The following is a 21,460-nucleotide window of genomic DNA, read 5'->3' on the forward strand; positions in this document are numbered from 1 at the left end:
TCACCTACGTGTATACATGATACACCTACGACAAGTGAGTTTTATTTGCATGTCTTGAATTTGTCTTGGACCATTTCTTAAAAGACCTAATCCATTAGCAGCAAAAGGTCCTATGGGGAAGTACCACCCTCACCACTTGGTGATATATTCTCTGTGTAATTGTAAAACTTCCCACTAAGTTAATTTTATTGATCTATGGCTTGGGGGTCATTTTTTTCAACCTGTCACTTTCACAGCTGCGTATCTTGCATATAAAATATAAAATTATCTATAGTTAAGTCTTCAGTGATTTATCTGTAGTGACTGTATGGGTCTTCTCCCCTTTTTACGTTCTGTCTATTTGCTAGCTCATCTAAGGTTTATTTTTTGTGACATCTTTGTTTAGAACTGTTTTCTGGGATAAAAGAGGTATAGGTGTGAACAATAATTTGTAATGGAGGAGAAGGCACTACTAACAATCTTTATTTTTTCATCATTCATATTTCAGCAATCCATTTTACACAAAGCCTTTGTTTTATGTAGTGCATTTGTGTTATATTCATTTATAAAATCAATTTATGTAAGAAATGAAAGTTCTGTTGTCTACAGGCTTCAAAAACCAAATGTAAAGCAGCTAGAAATTCACACCAAGTTAATTCTGAAAAGCCACATGAAATATCCCTGTAATTGGTTGCAAAAGACCCTAGACTTGTATTTAGAACCTGACAGACCTTGTAGGTACTGCCTTGTGTTGGAAGTGGCTTTGAGATGCAGGATCCCAACAGATATTCTGTGAGCTTTATCTCAGAGAAGCACAGTCACTGTAGTACACATTAGGTAGATGCTATATGGATTACTCCTATGGATATCTACTTCTGCCAGTCACTTGGGAGGCAGTGAGGGCTATGGAATTGCCCTCACCCTGCCTCTTCCTATTAACCCTATGCATGCCAAGAGTAGGTACTGCTCTTGGATTTGCCTAATACTATAATAATAGCACTTTTAGGGGGAGATTGGATTCTTTTTTTGCCTGCCCCACTCCTTGCCCCCTTACATATCTACGCAGGACCAGACAGGGCACAGTGTAAAGCTTAATGCATAATACTTTCGTGTTATCTACTCAAAGTACCTAGGGAAGGCAACACAGCTGTACTTTGAGTCCCTGATTTGAATGTAATTCATGGGTGAACAGTAAGATGTGAATAACATTTTGTTAGGTGATAGTTGCATACTGTCTCTGAGTTGAAAATGCACGTCTAAGGTCAAGTCCACAAAAGTGCTTCAAGTGAGGTCTAATTAACCTACAAAATAATCAAGTCTGTTTTAAAAATATCCTTTGCAAATAAGACTAAGATTAATTTTAATTAAATATTTCCTATGATTATTGTGCTATTTGTTTTTATTTTAATGCAGTGCTGGAACCCATTACATTTAGAACTGAAAAACCAAAGGCAACACTAGGTAATGCAATTTTCAGCTTGAATGGTCATATATGTTTTTCCCTCTTAACAGAATAGTCAAGATAAGAGAATATAATTCATTCACATTCACTCCATTACTTTTCTCTCACAATTCCTATCTTTACTTTTCACTTTTGCCTTGCTTGTGCATTTGTAATTTGACTTTCAAGGCTGTTTGTTGCCTTCTTTGTTTTATTCATAGGAATATAGAAATGGTTGAAGTTCACCATGTTGTGGCGTGTCCGTAAAGTGACTATACATTACTTAAGTCCTACTCAAACCCTCAGATTTAAGAGACTTAAGTGATCTTTGGAGAGAGTATAGGACTGTTGCACACCTTTTTTGCTCAACCTTTGACCTATCGCATAAAGCTGTGAATCATTCTACCACAACATTAAATAGCTCCATCATCCTCTCATTCTGTCTTTTCCTTTTGGTTTGAAAACTACCTCTTTTATTGTCATTTTTAAAAGCTCTGTTTAATACAAGACCAGGACCTTGCTTATTTGATCCTTTTCCGCACACTGCTGCTGCTTCTCTTCAGACTCCTGTGCACCACTTGGCTTGTAAACAATTACATATGCAAAAATACTCCTATCCCCATTGCAGGTTCTGAGGCACACTGTTATGGCTGACATCAGGGTCTCATTCTTAATGATATTTAACTCAGGTTCTTTCTTTCAGCTCCTAAAGATGCACGACGTGTATACTCCAAACCTTCCAAAACAGTACCCAGCCCAGGAGTGCTACCAACCAAAGCTGGTGAGTTCGTGTCTCAGTATGGTGAAATTTTTCATTTTCTAACATTCTCACCATGAACTGTTGAGCTGTGCATAGCACAAGGAGAAATATATTCTACCAAGCCTCTGTTTGACAGCTATCAGGGAACAAGATAATGGTAATAAATAGTCGCACATAATAGGAAATGCACAGTGATTCAATTTATAACAGCAGATAATTTTCTTTTTTTGGGTCCTTGCACATAGGTAGATATCTGTCTCTATTTCCAGGCTAGGCGAGGGTTTTTATAATCAGTTGTCCTACACCTATAGTTTCAAGAGACTACTTCATCTAATAGCAACTGACAAAATTCCAGAAAAAACACTACTTAAATAAAAACCAAAACAACCCATCTAAATGTAAACTCTGAATTTTCATGTTTTTGCTGCTTCTGTTGTTTGGCTGGAGGTATTTTGGGGCTAAGCTGACTGAAGAGGGCAATAGGTACTTAGAAAATACAGCAAGTATGGTTAGGAATAATGGGAGAAGGAAGAAATGGAGATCTTCAGCTATACAAGAGTAGGAGGAGTAACAGTCTTAAAGGCCTACCCTAGTTTGCAAGAGCACTTCAGTCCCTAACCTCTGCTGTAGTTAAAATAGGTTTAAATGGCACCTTAAGGGCCAGTATTAGAGTTGGGAAATTTTTATCCATATTATTTCAGTGGAAGATACAGGTTTGCAAAATAGTCTCTGGGAAAGTGGCAATTTTCCTTCTGGAATCTCCCCTGGCAGTCCATCTGTCTGGCTTTACAACTCTGCTTCTCCTTGCAGGTCCCAAAGAGACTCGACGTGTCCCATTGAAACCTAAAACAACACCCAGCCCAGATGTACCACAGACAAAAACTGGTAATTCTGTCATTGTTTTGCTGTCCTAGTATCAAGGGATTGTTTGTTTGTTTGTTTAGCTGTTATTCCTTAATAGACAAGAGCGTTTTAAAACTAATCTATTACCAGTGCTGTGGTGCGAAGTAGCTGCCATTTGCTATCTCACATTTTATGTCTTCAGATGAATTTCACAGAGACGTTATGATTACTTTTTCTGGTGTTAGGAAGTTGTTGAAGAACTTTAGGGACCCTGTTGTTAAATAAGATGAAAGACCATATTCTGAAAAATGTTAAGAAGCTTTATTTTTACTTTTTCATGGAGTACACATTGCCTGGTGGGCAATTCCTATTATTTGACTTTCCACAAAGTCACTTTAGGTTCCAATAAGATTGACAAACTTCTTGAAGTTCACCTGAAATGAGAAGAGAATATCTCCTTATGTTTTCTAAAAAAAAAAATCTGGGTGCTTTAGAAAAGATCATTAACATGAAAGGGACTTTTGAAAAGGCAAAGTAGCTAAGAAAAAGTGTGTATCCAAATTATTGCAGAACCGAATTATAAATTAATTCTAAAGATTGAATTCTAAAGAATGAAAAGAAGCAATTCCAGGTGTTTGCAGTCTTTATATGTGTGTGTGTCACTTCAGATTCTGTAGCCCAGCTGAGGATTCATGAGATGTGAGGGAACAACAAAGGTGGTTTTCAACCTCAATCCCAGAGTTCATGCTTCTCTGATGTATGCTTAGTTGCCCATAGAGCAAAGTGGGGAGTAGCACAGAGCTGCTATTGCATCCAGCGATACTCATTACTTGAATGCTTAAAGGAACAATCCACCAGGTTTAAAACTAATACAATACCAGACACCAAGCTGATAATTGATGCTTACTTTAACTAGATTTAAAGCTCACAGAACACTTCCTTCCAGGTTATTGCCCTTACTGATTCTCAGGCACTTAATTTGGCATCCACAGGCACTAGCTAATGCTTTGAATCTAAAAAGCCAAAGTGATTATCCAGTCTTTAAGGGCACCTATACATGTGCAGCAAGGCTGCTCCGATGAGCAGATTTGATTAATCAAATCTGTGATAATTACTGGATGGTAATTACTGTGCTCCAGTAGAGTCCTGCATCACTTATATCAGCATCCCCTTGCTGAAACAGGGTAGTGGTGGCACTTTAACTAAAGCTCATTTGATGAGCTTTAGTTAAAACACCCCCACTACAATTTTTCAGCATGGGGATGCTAATACATATGATGCTCCTGGTGCCTGCAATGCTCCAGGCACTCTCAGAGCCACTCGAATTAAAGCACCCTCCCGCCCCCACAACCCAATCCCACTCCCAGATCATGTGTATAAATGCCCTAAGACTCAATCCCTCTAGTGTGGTACCTCTACTGAAGCAGCAGTTGCATAGTAGAAATAGTTCTATGCTGAAAGTTGCTCTGTCTTGCTTCCATTATCAGAAGCAAAATCCAAATAAAAACACTTCACAGTAACTCAACAATACATGATTTTTGCCATGTTTCTTTTTCCCTTTGCAGTCATATTTATTTCAATGTTATCACTTCAGTGATGTCTTTCAGCTGTTACTGAAAAGAGCTATGTTCAGTAGCTTCACAAAATTGAATGGAAGAGGCCAAAATTAATGCTTACCTAAGAGTTTCCAGCCTCTTCTTTTTTTAAGTGTTTCTCATTTCACTTAAAAAGGCCACTGTGTTGTATTTGAAGTTTTGACCTGTAAAAAGATGTTTTAAAATGTTGGTGATAGGGGCAGCGGACCTCTTAACACATGTAGGTGGATGATTTCAATGGATTGTGAGGGTACCTTTCAGATGTATGTCCTTGGGTTTACATATGGCAGAGTTTTTGTGAGGCATAAACAGTCTTGCTTTTCAGCAACATCACAGCTTATAAGAAAGAGGATTTAGGTCAGGTTTTTTTTTAATAATTTGTTTCAAAAGAGAAATTGGAGTGACTTTTCTCCTTTAAAGACTATCAAAGTATTTTAAAGAAAAAATAGATCAAACTTTAAGGACTATCCCATTCCCTTATATATGAGCACAGCTCTAGATTAACTCTAGATGTTTCTAGGGAAGATCCACATGTTGAAGTATGCAGCTGAGGGCAATGCAGCTGAGGACAGAGCCTGGCTTTTAAAATACATAACATGAGAATTCAAATTCTTAACCTAGGAGGTCCTTATCAATTGCTGAGCCAGTGTGCTTGTACTACTCCACCGATTAATTGACCTGAATTAATGTGTATTAATTAAATATACATTGACAACTGAGAGCAAACTTTTATTATTCAAAGGTTCTTGATCATTTTAAAGGGAATTATTCTACCTTTTAGATAATTCTTATGATTAACGATGTATACATTTTTATGTTTTGGTACAGTTTTGTCATCTATTGCAATTACAACTGAACAACCAAAGCCAACATTAGGTAAAGATGTTACCTTTAAAGGCTGGTCATTTTCCCCACTTCTCTTCCATGGACTGAGATTATTCATTCTTATTCCATTACTCACACATCATTGCTTTTTTACCATTAAACTTCATTCTGCTTTGCGTTATAGCTTCTCCTACCATTTGGAACTGGAGAGTCTTAGCTGCTCTGATTTCTTCACAGGAAAAACCTTGCTTCAGTTCATGCATACATTATAATTTCATTGATATCTCTAGGATTTAAGCATGCATGAAGAGACCTGCCCTGGACATTGCAGCTATAAGATGTGATGGAAATTTCTCAACCATCCTGCAGTCGCATCTGTCTATATTTACAGTTCTCTTCATTCTTGTTCAGCTTAGCTCCAAACAGGATCTTACTTGCTGGATCTTTTTTCAGATGCTTTCATGTCCAAGGCCTTCTTTTTATTTTAAACTACTGTGTGAATCTGATGTTCAGGCTTCTTCACTATCCATGTAAAAAAAAGTAATTTCTCTAATACAGGCTCATGACATGCAATACCAGTGCATGGAAACTTTCATTGCTTACAATAGGTTCTTTCTTTCAGCTCTAAAAGAGACTCAGTATGTTCCTTCCAAGCCTAAACCATCACCTACCCTAGATGCACCACAGACCAAACCTGGTAAATGATTTTGCATTTCATCATGCTGATGAGAGTCATATGTTACCATTTCTTCTATAACAAACTGTTTAAAATAGATTTAATTTATGGCAACAATAACAATACCAGTATTATTTTTTATAACTGAAGCTTCCATGTCACTGCACTTAAGGAATCTGCACTTAAGGATCAGTCTGATAAAAACAACAAGATTTTAATTGCATTTTTCAGTGCCTGGTACAAATGTTTCCATGAGGGAAAGTGGCAGTGATTCCTAAACAAAGCTGCTTCATAAATTTAATTAGAAAAGATATGTGTAAGGTAGATGTGGAAAACACCAGCACTTCCATTGTTTGCAGTGGACCATGAATATTGGGAGAAAGAATGTAGAACTGGTGATAAAATGTAACTGGTAAAATGCAGACAAGTTACCTGGGGTTATCACATGGCAGGCAGGTTATCATGCACCATAAATCCAATGTCTATATAGTTATGCCTCTGCTTTTCTGTACAAAAAGAAACATATAGTAGAAAGAAAGAAAAATGTTCTTTTACTTTAGACATTATGTCTGTTTTCCAGTATAACATTTTCAGCCAAAATAAGATGACAGTTTTCATTCCAAATGGATAAATTGACTTTAAACATTTTGGATGCATCTCTAAGTCCTGCAAATAAAGTCAGAGAAAAAGTTACGCTTGCAAATTTGCTGTAGGAAAACCAGTATTTTTCATCAAAATCCACATTTTCTCAAGAAAATTCCAATTTTGAGTCTCACTTCTAGGTGAGAAAACTCTTTCACACAATGAAATATGTTGACCAGTTCTAATTTTAAGGCACCTGATCAGAAACTATTGTAACAGCCACTGAAATACTCTGCTTGTTATTAGGTATGCCGTGGAAAATGAAGATATACATTTAATTGTTCAGGCATATGAAAAAGTCAGCCTATATCATACTTGCACATACAATAATATACTAAGATAGGTCTAAACCAAAACCCTAGTTCATATTTTTTTTCACCTTTTAAGAAAACCTACATCTAGACCTGAATTTTGCAGCCTGTATTTATAAAGAAAACCTACTAAGGAAAATTTTCACTCCAATAGAAAACAATGTATTTGAGTGTAGTGCCATCAAGCTGCTTTAATCTTCGTTTAAAGATTTTTTTTTAGAAAACCAGTCCTGAAGTTCTCTGGAATAAAACCTATAATGCCATGCGAATCTTTGAGAGAAAATACCTGCTACAATTATAAAACGCCCCCTGGGCTGATATAGTTTATATATACCTTGTTCATCTCTCTCAGGATTTATCTCCAATTTTTTTCCAGCCGAAATCATTCCATCCCTCCAAGAACCAATCACAACTATAACTCCTGAACAAACAAAGGCAACGCTTGGTAATAACGTAATTCAATTAATAATAACCCCACTGTTTTTATTCTCATCATGGAAGATATTCCAAAGAGACGCTTATTTCATGCTATAAGAACTAATCAGCCTTTTCTTTGCTTCTAAATGCACACTTGGCCTTTGGCATTGAACACAGAGTTCTGTTTTGCTGTTCTTCATCTTTCAGGCTGCAGCACTTCATTTTCTACCCCAGCCTGAATCTTTGAGCTTGAAAAGACATGGAGGAAAAGGAATCCACTTCAGTTTCATGTATTTCTGGAGAAAAATAGTAGTCATATATCCTACCTTTCTCCTATTAGAAGGACCACATACTATAATTAACCTTTAGTAACTGTTGGATCACATCTACCTGGGCTTATTGTACTCTCTAAATCAGTGGTTTTCAATCTTTTTTCATTTGCAGACCCCAAAACATTTTGAATGGAGGTGTGTACCTCTTTGAATTGTAAGTGTAGTTATTCATATTCATCTTTCACAGACCCATTAAACAATCTATGGACTTCCAGTGGTCCATGGACAACAGGTTGAAAACTACTGTTCTAGATCTCTATCCCATTCTTAGAAGTGTGCCTTTCCAGCTTGCCTCCAAGAATACGGCTACTTCTCATTCTCCATTCATAGTTAGCTTTTTAAAAACTAATGCTATCGTTGTGTCTTTCCATTATTTCTCAAACTCTGGAAACAAGACAGTAATACTTAGAAGGGATGCATGATTGGCAGCTGTTGATGCTGCTAGCTAGCTGCCACAATTGCCCAGGGCACAAAAACTGTTGAAACTGCCTCTGATGGCATATCCTACTCCATCCATATTTCCTATTTTAATAAAAATCTAGTGTCTCTAAGGCCTTCTTTGAAACAACCAGACTTTTAGCCTCCCAATCTCATCACCCAGCATAATCAGGAACAAACTTGAGGTCATTCCAGGCTTTGGTGAATCTTTATTTCATCAGAATCATGGTTCAGTTCTCTGCTGTATATGCACATCATGTTTTAATTTTCAAAATACACAGTTTAACTTTTATGTCATTTCTGTCTGCTTTCTAGCACAGTGTGGAAATGAAGAAGTGTTTTCATCAAAGCCTTTGACATTCTTTATGTTGTTAGTCTCTTCAACTCAATAGTAGAATAAGGCTAGGGACAGACAATCAAAAAGCCTGAGTCTGAGTTGATTTAATCTTTGCAGGTTACTCTAACCTGGCTAGACTAAACCAGTTTGTAACCACAAAGACACCCCAGAAATGCAGGCAAATGCCTGACGTGGCTCAGGCTAGAAGCCAGGGGGTATTAGAGCAGCCTTCCCTTCCCTTCTAAAGTGCTGAGCTGGGAGGGGGAGGGAGGAGCATGGCCAGGCCCTGGCAGGATGCTGTGATTAGGGAGGGTCCCCTTCCCCCCCATAATAACAAAGCATTTTCAGCATTGTTAGCAGCATTTAACACACCATCAGAAAACAAATCCCCTCTCACTAGCTCAAGCTCTTCTTAAACAACATTTTCCAAGGAAGGAAACATTCCAAGGAAGTACATTACCAGCTACCTGTTGATTAGCTCCAAAAAGGACACAGTCCAGTCTGCCTTTGTCCCGTCTACCACAGCATGGACCATAGCCAGCATGTGGTATGCTAGCTAATGCTGAGAGGTGTCTGTGTAAGGTAGAGGGGAGGGGGCAATCCCTACGTCAGCAGGGGCTGGTGAGGAGAGGAGGGGTGAGCAGGTCGAAGCCAGGCAGATGCCTGCAGTCTCTGCCAGAGCTCCAGCCAGGGAATAGAGGGGAGGGGCCAGCTCTGCTGTGGACTAGAGAACCCAGCCCAGAGAGCATGCTAGGATGCTGGGGGAGTCTGGTTTAACTTAAACCAGGAAGGGGTCTGGGAAAACTGGTAGGACCCATATCAGTTAAGTCTGATATACTACATTTAACTAGGTTTATCTCAAACTGGTTTCAGACATTTTTAAACTGGTTTATGTGCATTGAACATCTGTTCTGTTACAGGTTTAAATTAGTTTCTGATCACTTAAACTGGTTTATGTGTAGTGTCTGTCTCTAGCCTAAAAGGATGGATCCTTTCTAGCTATGACTGACAATATAGCTAAACTCCACTTACAGAGGTCTCCCACTGCATGGCACAGGGCGAAAGAAGGGAGGGCACACATGGCATGGCAGGAGGACCCACCACAGCATGGGGTATTGGCACAAAGTAGTGGAGGTGGAGGGGCCCACATGGTGTGCAGCTCTCAGCCCCTCAGAAGTTTGACAACCATACTCTGGATCATGATTTTATGAAATTTTTTTTAAATAAGAATACAGATTGTTCATAGAACAGATGTGTGTAGATATTGTTTCAGATGTCTAGAAATTGAATTCAAAATAGGTCAGACTATATCCTGGTTCTCATAAATTCATTTTAAAAAACTTTTACAGAAGGGACATATTAATTTTTTTCCTGATCCTATGCCAGGCTCTGAGCCCATTACACAATTTCATATGAGATGATTAAAAGAACTATAGGCATAGTCCATTCAAAAATCAAAACAGATTGGGTACAATATATTCACAGCTCCAAGCAGCAATTCAGATCCATCTCTCCCATCACCTTCATTGACTCCCCATCTCCCCTCTTGAGGAAGGAGCTCAGCAAGTGTTTAAATAATCAACCACAGTATCTTTTTTTCTGAATTTCAGTGTTAGACTATGAGCACATCTACATGTGTTGCTATGGCAACATTGTTAATGTGCCATAATTTAGCACTAAGTCCTTTTGAAAGTACTAAATTATGGTGCAATAACAGCCCGTACTGTGCTGTATATGCGGCACATCATTATTTTTAGCAGCTACTTCACCATAGCAGCATGCTATACTGGTGTCACTATAGCAAAATAGCTGATGGTCACGTGTAGATGCCTGTGGATGCTACTTTGCCATAATACATTGCTTTGGTGACATAGCATCCCATGTAGATGCGCCCTATGAGTAGGAAAGCATCTGAGTGAACTTAATGAAACTCTTAATTCAGGACTGTGGGAAGAAATGCAATTTGTACTAGAGAAAAAAATCTGTTTGTTTTAGAAGAAAAATGGATGCTTCTTGTAGGAAAGTGTATTAATCACTAGAAGCATCTAATAGTCTTAATTCGTAATCTACATTGTCATCAGAAATTGGCCAAGATTTATCAGTAATATCTGTAAATTAACCCTGTCTCTTTCTCAGTAATATATGTAGACTAATTTCTGAATTATGCTGTTTTGCTTCAAAAATGAAAAACTTGTCCTATTATCTTATTTTTTACAAAACAGTGTTCCCTTTCTTGGCTGAAAGAGCAGAAGGCTGAATACCTAAAGCATGCATTAGCAGTCATTTGATAGGTGTTTCCATCTCTACACTTTGGGATCCTATGCACATGGGGAAAAGATTCTCAGAATGTGAGCTTGTCTCATTCCTTATTTGAATTGCTTTAGATAGCCAAACTTCCAGGCAGGGGTTGATTGGCCTTCTCTAAGGCCATTCATTTTCTTCCTTTTCTAAGAGATTTGACACCAGTGAGCATCATAGACCCCCAGGTATATTGGGCACAAGTGCTATCTGTTTAAGAACATCTTCTTCATTAGACTATTTCCTGCAAGGCAAGAATTTTGAACTCAGGAGCATAGAGAATTGCTCAGATTTGAGTAACTTTAAACACTTGTGGAGGAATGTCAGGAAGATGATATGGTATCAAATTCTATTCAAAGATACCCGCATTTGGGAGTTATGTGAGAAAAACTCTCAATAGAATTTGAGCAACTAGTGTCCAAATTGTCTTTTCTGAGACTAGCATGCTCAGGCCCTATATTTCATTATATGCTGTGTCTGTCTTTTATAACCATTCTCTACTTTGTTTCACCCAAAGCTGGACATTCTGGTAAAATTGGGATGACTAACCCAACCATGTAAAATTCACAATATTGCTTACGTATGGACCAGAACACATTGCTGTGTGTTTCCTCCTTCTTCAATGCTCACACTGCTTGATTTTCATCCATGCTCATATATGACTTGCCTAATTGCAGACAAGCAAGCCCATACTCCTTTTGGGCAGTGATTGCAATGTGTTCCTTGGCAATCATTTTCCATATTCTTTATGGGTTTTTTTTTAAATTTCAGCTTCAAGTGAAAAACATTTAATTCCTAGTAAAGCCAAAGCATCTGCCAAGCCAGGAATGCCACAGACCAAACCTGGTAATTGTTTTTTTTTTTTTAATTCTGTACAGTGCGATATAAATTTTCTTTTAGCTGATCCACAGTTGTTCTTCCCTGCACACTCTTTTCTTTAGTTATCGCTGTGCCACTTCAGTCAGATGCATTGCACTGGGATAAACAATCAACAAAAGCACCTCTTTCCATAAGAAAACTGAAAATAATTTAAAGCTGTCAAAATATGGCCCCATTCAGGAGAGATTGAACTCCATGTCACTATATATATACGGTGTTCCCAAGGAGTTCCAAAGATCATATGATGAACCATCATTGTTTCAATACTAAAAGTCTTTGGTTTAAAAAAAAAGTTTAAATGGCTAAATACAGGAAGCCCTTTCTGATTGTTTTTCTAGCCACTTCCCTTCTTCATGTCTCAGTTTTTCCATCTGTAAAATTACACTGACTTCCTCTGAGATCCATCAGATGAAAGTTTGATTTGAGAGTTAGAAATTGATACTATTAAAATAAAAAACAAATGGACGTTTCATTTGATCTTCTGACCACTGCTAGTAGAGTGTGACTATAAAATAATCTTAGTTAATTTGTTTCTATCAACAGTGCAGTTTGTAAAGTGTTTGTTGTGGTATGGGGCTTATGGTAAAACTCTTGTTTGAACGTTTCAGAAGTAATACACATTATTGCCATTGAAGCCTTTTGTTCTAGTCTGTGTAACCTAAGTTCACCATGTATTTTATTTTAGCATCTAAGATTCTTCACATTTTTCCCTAAACAGCAATACATCAAACAACCTTACAACCACTTGTAACAAAACCTTCTACCACCCCCGAACAGTCAAAGGCAACAATGGGTAAAAAGTTTCCTCAGTGAATGTAATATAGTAGTATTTTTCCCTTCTCAACAAGGAAAACTTTCTAGAAACTATGCCCTAGAAAGTTATTTTGTGTTATCCTTTATTCTGCTTCTAGTTATGTGCATGCCCTTTGACGTAGAAGACCTGTAGCTGAGTTTTACAAATGGTCTCTCTACAGTTATCAGGCCTGCTTGGAAGTCTGTTGTTTCTAACTCTCAACAAAACTGAGGCGTCTCCATTTTCTCACAATATCAGAATTTGTAATCACTTTGTTCACTGTATCAGTTCATCCTGCAGCACAACACTCTAATTCTTTTGGCTTTTTTTTATCAGTCATCTTACTGCAGCTTCTAAAAGTCCATGGAATTGTTATTGTCTTTATTGCAGGCTTTTGAGGCATGTGCTTTCTATGGGGCTTAACATGGCATTGGACTCATTCCTAAAGAATATAATAATAATCATGCGCCTTTCTTTCAGCTCCAAAAGAAACACGGCTCGTTCCTTCCAAACCCAAAACATCTCTCAGGCCAGAAGGACCACAGACTAAAGCTGGTAACTGTATTATTTCTGAAATTTAGGATGGTGGCTTGCTATCTTTAAAAATGTTGTGCAATTACCTTAGTTACATATCCTGTCAGGGTTCAGTGCTTCCATGGTATGTATGACACATACAGTACCTTTAATATCATTCTTTTCAAGTGAGCATATGATGGTGAATTTTACTAAAAGAAAACAGTGAATTCCTGTGGAATAATGTATGCCTCCCATTTATCAACAGTTATGTTCAATTTATGACAATATCCACTGATCATTTTTTATCCTTTGAGTAACTTGTATGTCTTTACACATTCCTACAGTATCCATCACCATACTATCTGAATTTTTACTTGTGGTATGTATCACATGGAAGGGTACCATGAATAAGTACAACTTCCTTTATCAAGTAACGTGAAAAGCAGGCCCTCTACACATTACAGGTATCGCACAATTAACTGGTGAATTGTGCAGTTAGCTTGGGACTAGCTACACTTGTGAAGTACCTATCACACCATAAAACACTCCAACCAGCTATCAGTGAGACCTTGAAAATATGTACTAACTTTATAGCTGGTTGCTATTGAGCTTTAATTTGCATGTTTAGCAGGGTCTCCCCTGTGGCTGAGAGACCCATCAACTGACAAGTAGGGCTGTATGAAGCTTTGGTCCCTGATTTGATTCAGCCGAGATTCAGCCCGATTTGGTGGCCAAATCTCCAAATCCAAATTGAATCAGGAGACCCTTTTAATCTCTCTGAATTGAATCGGAATCCTCCGAATCAATTTGGAGAGATTCAGAAAGATTCGACAATTCAGGTGTAGACACAGCTTTAAATGTTTTTTCTACATACCTCAAGGTACCAGGCGGCTTGTGAATGCTGTGATGGTGGGGCAGATGAAGCATCCCACAGGAGCATGGGGGGGCTCTCCAGTGTGCTCGGCAGCAGACCCGGAAGTGAACCACAAGCACTTCCAGGTCCACTGGGGAGCCGCCTTTACCCCTACCCCCGGCTTCGTGTCTGGTGCCTCCTGGGTCTGGGGGGCGCTCAGGGTCCCCCCACGACTGATCACTGAGGGGGGGGGGGGCCCCAGCATGCTCAGCAGCAGACCTGAAATACTTCCAGTCCACTTGTGTGTTTGCCGCCAAGCACGCAGGGGGCCCCCCCCACGCTCCTGTGGGACACTTAATCCACCCCAGCATTCATGAGCTGCAAGTGGTACCTCAAGGTACGTAGATAAAACATTTAGCACTGTGTCTATGGCCGAATCGCTGATTCTCCAAATCAGCATCAAATCTTCAGATTCAGATTTGGCTGAATCAAACTGGGGACAGTGATCCGAATCAATGAACTGGATCACTGTCCCCAGTTCAGGCCAAATCCAAATCTGAATTGAATACGACCCATTTCACACACCCCTACTTACCAGACTCCCAGCTGCAGAAATGCACCCTGCCTAGCCCAGGCTGTGAATCCCACAACTGCTAAGGACTCTCAGCCTCTGAAGTTGCCAACTCTGGGTCCCAGCAGCACTCTGCAGGTGCTGGGACCCAGAGTCCCACAGCTGCAGGTTCTGGGTGTCTGCGGTGTGCCTCCCAGTGCTGGGACCCAGCAGCTACAGGGCACAGCTATGATCTCCAACCCCTGGGGGTGCATGAAATAGCTAGGGTGGGAAGATTGCTGCTGCTGCTGTGATCTTCCTACTTCTCACATGCATCTAGCGCACACTCCTGAGGTGGGCAGATTGCAACTGCAGCCATCTCCCTGCCCTGGAGTTTTCACATACCCCCAAGGCTGGGCAATCATAGCAACTGCATCCCCCAGCCATGGTGGCATATCAGGTGCCTATGCAGCAAGAATCTCCTCAGCTGAGGGGCCTCCCACCTGCAAAAGCTTGCTTCTTACTGGTGCATAGGGAGCTTGGGATCCTCCTGCACCAGCATTAAGGTGTCATGGGATGTAATGCACAATCCCACAATCATGCCTCCTGCTATGCATCTTTACCAACATATGCATAGGGGGTCTCAGGTGACACTAACCAATCCCAGCTCTGCCCAAATAGGTGAGTCTTGCATTGTATTCTGTAGCTCATAATACTTTATATATTACTGGCCTTCTCTATAACTTGCAGGGACTACAAATATTAATTTGTTGCATAGGTGCCATGTGCAAACGTAGAATAACACCAAGGACTTCACTAAAGTTTCACTAGACATGTACCCAGACTGAGAGGAGTATTTGGCCCAGAGACAGAAAGTTTCTAGATGAGTTTGGTCAAAGCAAAAGGTGCACTTTATAAATCCACAGATGCTGTAAATAAAAAGAGAATCTTCAACAGTAATGATGGTAGGAAAATTAGTGTTTCCTCAGAGATTACTGTGGTAAGAGAGTAATCTTAGGGTGAGAGAGACTGCACTACTGTAATGGAATATTCATGGTATTTTATAAGGCTGTGTGAAGCTTCAGTTGCTGATTTGATTCTGTGGGGATTTGGCACGATTTGGTGGCTGAACCTCTGAATCTGAATCAAATCAGGAGACCCTTTAATCTCACCAAATCAAATCGGAACCCTTCGAATCAATTCAGAGAGATTTGATGATTCAGATATAGACATGTTTTTTCTACATACCTCAAGGTACGAGGCAGCTCATGAACTCTGAGTTGGTGGGGCAGATGGAGCATCCCATGGGAGCATGGGGGGGCGGGGTGCCAGCGCGTTTGGCAGAAGACCCAGAAGTGAACCCCCGGATCAGTGACTTGTGCCTTCTGGGTCTAGGGGGACACTCAGGATCCCCCTGCGACTGATCACTGAGCCGGGGGGTAGGGCAGGGGGTGGCAGATCTGGAAGTGGACCGGGGAACCACATGCTTGGTGGAAGACCCAGAAGTGGACCAGAAGTACTTGTACCAGGGAAAAAGGGAGAGAAAGTTGTCCACACACTCTTAGAGTCTTCTAATGGTTGATTGCTAGTCCAATTAAAATTAATCACATTTCCAGGTGATAAGAAGGAGTAAGAGAAGGGTTCTTAGTTGTCCCAATGTGGAAGTCTGATCTCTAGCCTTCAAACTGACTGAGTATATTTGCTCTTGAGGCTGGTATTGTAGCTTATAAATAAGTACTAAATAACTGTGCCATAACAACTGTGTGGCACATCTGTAGATGCACTGGGCGCGTCTATATATGTACATGCTTGCTGCACCGTAAACCTCACTAATCTCAGGTAAATTTGCTACCTGCAAATACAAGTAGCTAATTTACTTGTGATTACTTACTGCACAGTAGCATCCACGTAGACGTCTGACCGAGAGCAAATCTGCTCCCAGTCAACCAGCCACCAGGGGTCAGGAAATTTCCCCAGCAGTAGGGAGCTCCAAGCCCCTGGTGTGAGATCACAATCAGGGAGCAGGGGTAGGAGATCCTTATCTCCCAGTCCCTGCTTCACCATCATGATCAGGGAGTGGGTGGGCTAGGAGATACTTATCTCTCAGCCCAGACTCCACAGTCACTTGGGCTGGGATATCCTTATCTCCCAGCACCAGCTCCATGACACAGAGCTGGCACTGGGAACTGAGGATCTCCCAGCACTGGCCCCATAACTACAAAACTGGTGCTAGGAGCTCCCTACTGGGGAACCTGTTCCCCACTCAGCTTCATGTTCATAGAGCTGAGCAGGGAACAGGATCCCAAGCAATGCCCCCCCCCCCCCCAATAAATAAATAAATAAATCACAGAGCAGGAGCTGGGAACTGCCCCAGTCAGGGGCAGGTTCCAGCCCTGTGACCCAATTATAAGGCACAGGGCTTGAAAAGAGCTGCAGGGGAGGGGGTAGGTTCTAGCCACCTGCCCTGATCCACCAGTGGGGCAGCTATCAGTGACTCAATTGCTAGATGCCCCATTGGTAGATTGGGGCAGGGTGCTGAGACCTGCCCCTCCCCTACATGTTTTTCCAAGTCCCCTGCCCTCAATTGAGGACCTGGCTCCAGGAGCTCCCTGCTGATGAGGCCGGGGGCCATTGCCCCTGCCCCAGCAGCAGTCGGCCCCTTGGGGGCAGGATGGAATGTTCCAGTCCTGGTGCTCTCTTCCAATCCCTGGCCTAGCACCCAAGGAGAGCCTAGAGCTCCCCCTGGTGGTAGCAGGGCCCATTGAAGGGCCCCAAGAAGCAGGAGCAGTTGCTGCCATTAGCAGCAAATCTGCTCCCACTTCCCTGCATGTGTGAACACCTGTCTGGGAATGTTTATTTGTGAGTAGTTTATTCATGGGTAAACTGCTCCTGGATCTAAAGTACGTGTTGATACACTGTGTGTCTTCAGGCGAATTAGTTGACTTAGAGCTATCCATGATTATGCAAATAACAGTATGTATTAGTGCTAGCTTTGTTAAAAACAAGTATGTGTGAGAGGGAGGAAGACACAGAAAGATAGAAACAGAGCCTCTGGCAGATGTGGGATCTGAGGAATTTTATTCTAGATCCCCCAAATCACATGTCTGCTATGCCACACATTTGTGATCTGGCATGGAAGGAGACTTAGCTGTTTGGATTTAGGATAAAATTCCTCAGATCCTATTGCATGTGTGGTGGAGTGTGCTGCTGGCTACATGTCTGCTGGGATGTGGGCTGGAGAAGATAGTGGGGGATCTCCAATCTCCATCTGTCCGTTCCACATACCTTTAGATGGCACATCTGTAGTGAGCTGCATATGTAACAGGTGTGAGGAGCTAGAGACAAGAGAAGGAGGCTCTGTGGTACATGTTGAAATTAAGGTAGGATGCAAAACTTCCACAAAGACAGTTTACATTTAATGCAGAACATTTTTATGGCTGCTTTGCCATCTCTATTATTATATATATTACATATATATATCTTATATAAAATGGTGAAACTTGTGGCATATTACAATTTAATCCATGATTAGCGTGTTAACTGTGTGATAAATGAAATTCCTGCCAGTGTCCTGAGAGCCAGAAAATGTGCAGGCTGACAAGTAGATTTAAAATATTCAAGTAAGCAAATCATTGTTTATTTGAAGGCTATTTTTTTTAATTATTTGGAAGATAAATTCCCTATAGCTAGCAGGTTTTTTGCTAGTGTGATTTAATGCTGCAAATAAGTGGTCTAGTGTCCTTTTTTATACTTGCTCCCAATGCTGTGCTGGGTGCTTTTAATTAAAAGTGCCTGCACATCACGTGTATCAGTGGCGCAGCAAGTCCATACACTGAGAAAATGGCGGTGGGGCACTTTGAACTAAAGCACATTGAACATGTTTTTATTTCAAAGTGCACTACCATCACTTTCTTAGTGCAGAGACATGCTGCGCCATAGATAAACATGACGCATGAGGCTGTCAAAGCATGTCAATTTATGGTTAATCAAGTCTGCTCTGATGCGCTGGATTTCCAGCATGTCAGAACAGGCTCCCCACATATAAGTGCCTGTTGCTACTGATTATATACCTATTTATTTCCCAACACTGCAATTTTATTTCCTCCAGCTCCAAAAACAACATCCTTTGGATCAATTAACCTTCATCTTGTTCACATTGTTGACGGGTCGAAAGTGACTTTGGGTAATGAGAATCTTTTGCCAGTTTTGGATATTATTTTTTTCCTCTGCTTTCGCAAGTTAACTGAAATGTTCTTTTTTAATCAACAATGATCTCCCTTTTATGTGCTTTCTGATCATGCTCCAGGGATCATGAAGAACAAGGCTGCTTCTGATTTTCCAGCCATTTGTTTATTCCTTTATAGGAATAAGCATCTCATACATAAGCCTGGCTTATAATTGCAAGGCTTTATCTTTACCCTATAGCCTTCTAGTGCCTGGATTATTAAAATGTCTTATCATCCTAGTCTCAAAGATTGTATCTTCAGTCAAAGCATGATTTTCAGCCAGATTTCTGGCACTAAACCTTTTAATTTCTAGACTGTACTAAAACAAAAAACTACTTCTCCTTGAACTTACTTTGTAGCATCTGATTTTAAGAATACATTTACATTCAGTTACATTCCATTATTTTTGCTTTCAGTTCCAAATGAAACAGCTCAGACTTCCTTCAATGCCAAAACTGCTCGAACACCTGAAAATCCACTGTTGAAAACTGGTAATTGATTTGTTTTTCTTAATTCATTCTTTGGAGACTGTTCAGCATTCATACATTATTAGTAGCGAACTGCCATCCAGCCGTGTTTCATTTTTGCTCAAAAACTCAAATAATACATTTTTTATTGCTTTGAAGGTGTATCTGTCTCCTGAGGTGGGACTTCCCTGCTCTTCTATGATCTTATGGGTTTATGTTCATCCCTTTGTATATTGAATACTAGATCTTGGACCTGTATTCTCAGGACAGATTTTAAATTGAGCTATACATTCTGTCTGTATAAATATTCTTCCTGTTTCCAATGGAGTTGTCGTTCTTCATTGTAGTTCTTTAAAAAATTATAATATGTTCAGAATGGCTACTAAGTTCAATTTCCTAAAGGTAAACTATATGGTGCAAAGGATTGTGGGGTCTTGTTTTAGACCATTAGACTGCAGTAGAATGATGAACACTAACTTGGCTCTTTCAAACTTATTTTTAAATTTGCAGCTTCCGATGTGGTTCATACAGGAACCTCTTCACCTAAAATAGCAAAACCATTTGGCAAGCCAGAGGCAACCCTGGGTAATGGTGAATGCTTCTCTTTTTTTAAATCTTCACCAGCCCATGCTGTCATTGCTTTGAATGCTCTCATTTTGCTTCTAGACATTGGCTGTTCATCAGAGCTAAAACTTCTTTCAAACTTTTATCTCAATGTCTGATTCTTTCTTTGTTTGCGGGTTAGGTTTTTGTTTTGTTTTTTTTACAGACGCTAATCAAATTTCTGAACACTGCAGAGCTGACTTTGTATCCATAACAGAAGCAAGATTTTTGGCAATATGTTTTGTTGGACCAACTGTATAGTTGGAACAGCTATTAAGAAACTTCCAGGCATGATACTTGTCTTATTTCTTCTTCAAGTCTTTGTTTCCATAGAAAGTTGTGTAGCTAGGTGTAAAACAAGTTATCTTCTCTTTAAAGCTAAGCATGAATATGGCAAGTCAAATTCAAATGGCAGTGAACATCTGATTGCTAAAGAAACTAGTACTCTCTTTTCACTATGCCACTTTATTCCTGTGTTGGAAATTAGCTGTCACATGCCTATTTTGCTTCCATACATTGATGGCACAGGACCTTCTCTGTGGCAAATTATACTGGTATTGCTGTTATGCTTCACAAATCTGGCAATTAAACTTGAGTTGGTTTCTTTCAGCACCACATAAAGTGCAGCTCCCCTCTGCAAGAGCAAAGGCATCTGATAAGCCACACAGCAGATCTGGTAACTAATGACTTGTTTTAAGTTTTCTAGTCAATCAGTTTCACCAATTTTTAAAGTGCATGTTTAGCATCATTTTAAAGGAGTTATTAATTTCCTTTCTAATGAATAGTCCGCAGGTGCTGTCTTTCCCCTGCTATTTTAAAATTGTTTTGAAGCGTGAAAATGATTACAAAGCAGGTTTCTAATTTTCTCCTGTTGTGAACTCTCAGGCTACGTGCAGACATTTGGGGGACTTAGGGGGAAGTCAAATTGCATTATAAATGTCCACCTGATATAAGGTAAGTCAGGATAGGGGGCAAGCAGACTCAGGGGGAGATTGGGGATCTGTGGGGAGTTGCAGGGGGCAAGAAGGATCCACAAAACTGAGGAGCAGGCAGGGTCCACAGGAAGGATTGTGGAGGCAGGCAGCATCTGCAGGAGAGCTAGGGGTCAGGCAGGACCTGCAGGAGCAATGGGAGGTGCAGGTGGCATCCGTGGGAGGGATCAGGGGAATCAGAAGCAGGCACTGTCTGTGGGAGTGATTGGTGGGGAGGGAGGGAGGTGGCATCCACAGGGGATTTCTGGGGTCCAGGGTCGTTTGGCAGGATCAGGAGGCTCATGCGGGTGGGGGGGGAGGCTTAGAGAAGCCAGGGGTTATTTTTATCCCCCTGATTCCACTGGCACACCTACCCCCCTATCTGTCCTGTCCCTCCCCTGACTGATACTTACTTCTTTGGCTCCTGGCAGTGGCAAATGCTGGCAAAACTGGTACTGGAACAGGCTTGCAGGATGGCAGGTGACTGGTCAAGGGGGAAAGTAGGAAAAGCACAGCCCTGGCATTGGGGCCAGCAGCTGGCTTTCCCAGTCCCAGGGCTAGGCAAGTAACAGTACAGAAATTTGATGCACTTGTCTAACCTAGATCAATTAAGTTTGAGTATATATCAATCAAGGTTTACCTTAGACTGGGTTCTGTCATTTTTAGACTGGTCTATGTGTGTAGAACTTCTGTACAGTTATGGGTTGA

At 40.5% G+C, this 21,460-nt stretch overlaps 1 protein-coding gene across 18 annotated transcripts in view; it reads left to right on the top strand.

The window, feature by feature from the left end:
• Nucleotides 1-21,460, top strand: part of ABI3BP (ABI family member 3 binding protein) — a 283,667-nt gene that overhangs the window by 181,665 nt on the left and 80,542 nt on the right. For 11 of the 18 annotated variants that reach the window (XM_090058607.1, XM_090058645.1, XM_090058701.1 and 8 more), the window contains 13 exons: nt 1,393-1,440; nt 2,124-2,201; nt 2,991-3,065; nt 5,447-5,494; nt 6,066-6,140; nt 7,449-7,517; nt 11,666-11,740; nt 12,492-12,566; nt 13,047-13,121; nt 18,594-18,668; nt 19,128-19,202; nt 19,689-19,763; nt 20,392-20,457. In XM_090058607.1, coding sequence (XP_089914733.1) covers nt 1,393-1,440; nt 2,124-2,201; nt 2,991-3,065; nt 5,447-5,494; nt 6,066-6,140; nt 7,449-7,517; nt 11,666-11,740; nt 12,492-12,566; nt 13,047-13,121; nt 18,594-18,668; nt 19,128-19,202; nt 19,689-19,763; nt 20,392-20,457 — 909 coding nt within the window. The remainder of the gene's footprint in view (nt 1-1,392; nt 1,441-2,123; nt 2,202-2,990; nt 3,066-5,446; nt 5,495-6,065; nt 6,141-7,448; nt 7,518-11,665; nt 11,741-12,491; nt 12,567-13,046; nt 13,122-18,593; nt 18,669-19,127; nt 19,203-19,688; nt 19,764-20,391; nt 20,458-21,460) is intronic. The other 7 variants (XM_090058684.1, XM_090058655.1, XM_090058635.1 and 4 more) reach the window with 7 other exon arrangements.

This window comes from Crocodylus siamensis, chromosome 1, assembly GCF_052110815.1.
Source record: "Crocodylus siamensis isolate JL-2025a chromosome 1, ASM5211081v1, whole genome shotgun sequence".
Lineage (NCBI taxonomy): Eukaryota > Metazoa > Chordata > Crocodylia > Crocodylidae > Crocodylus > Crocodylus siamensis.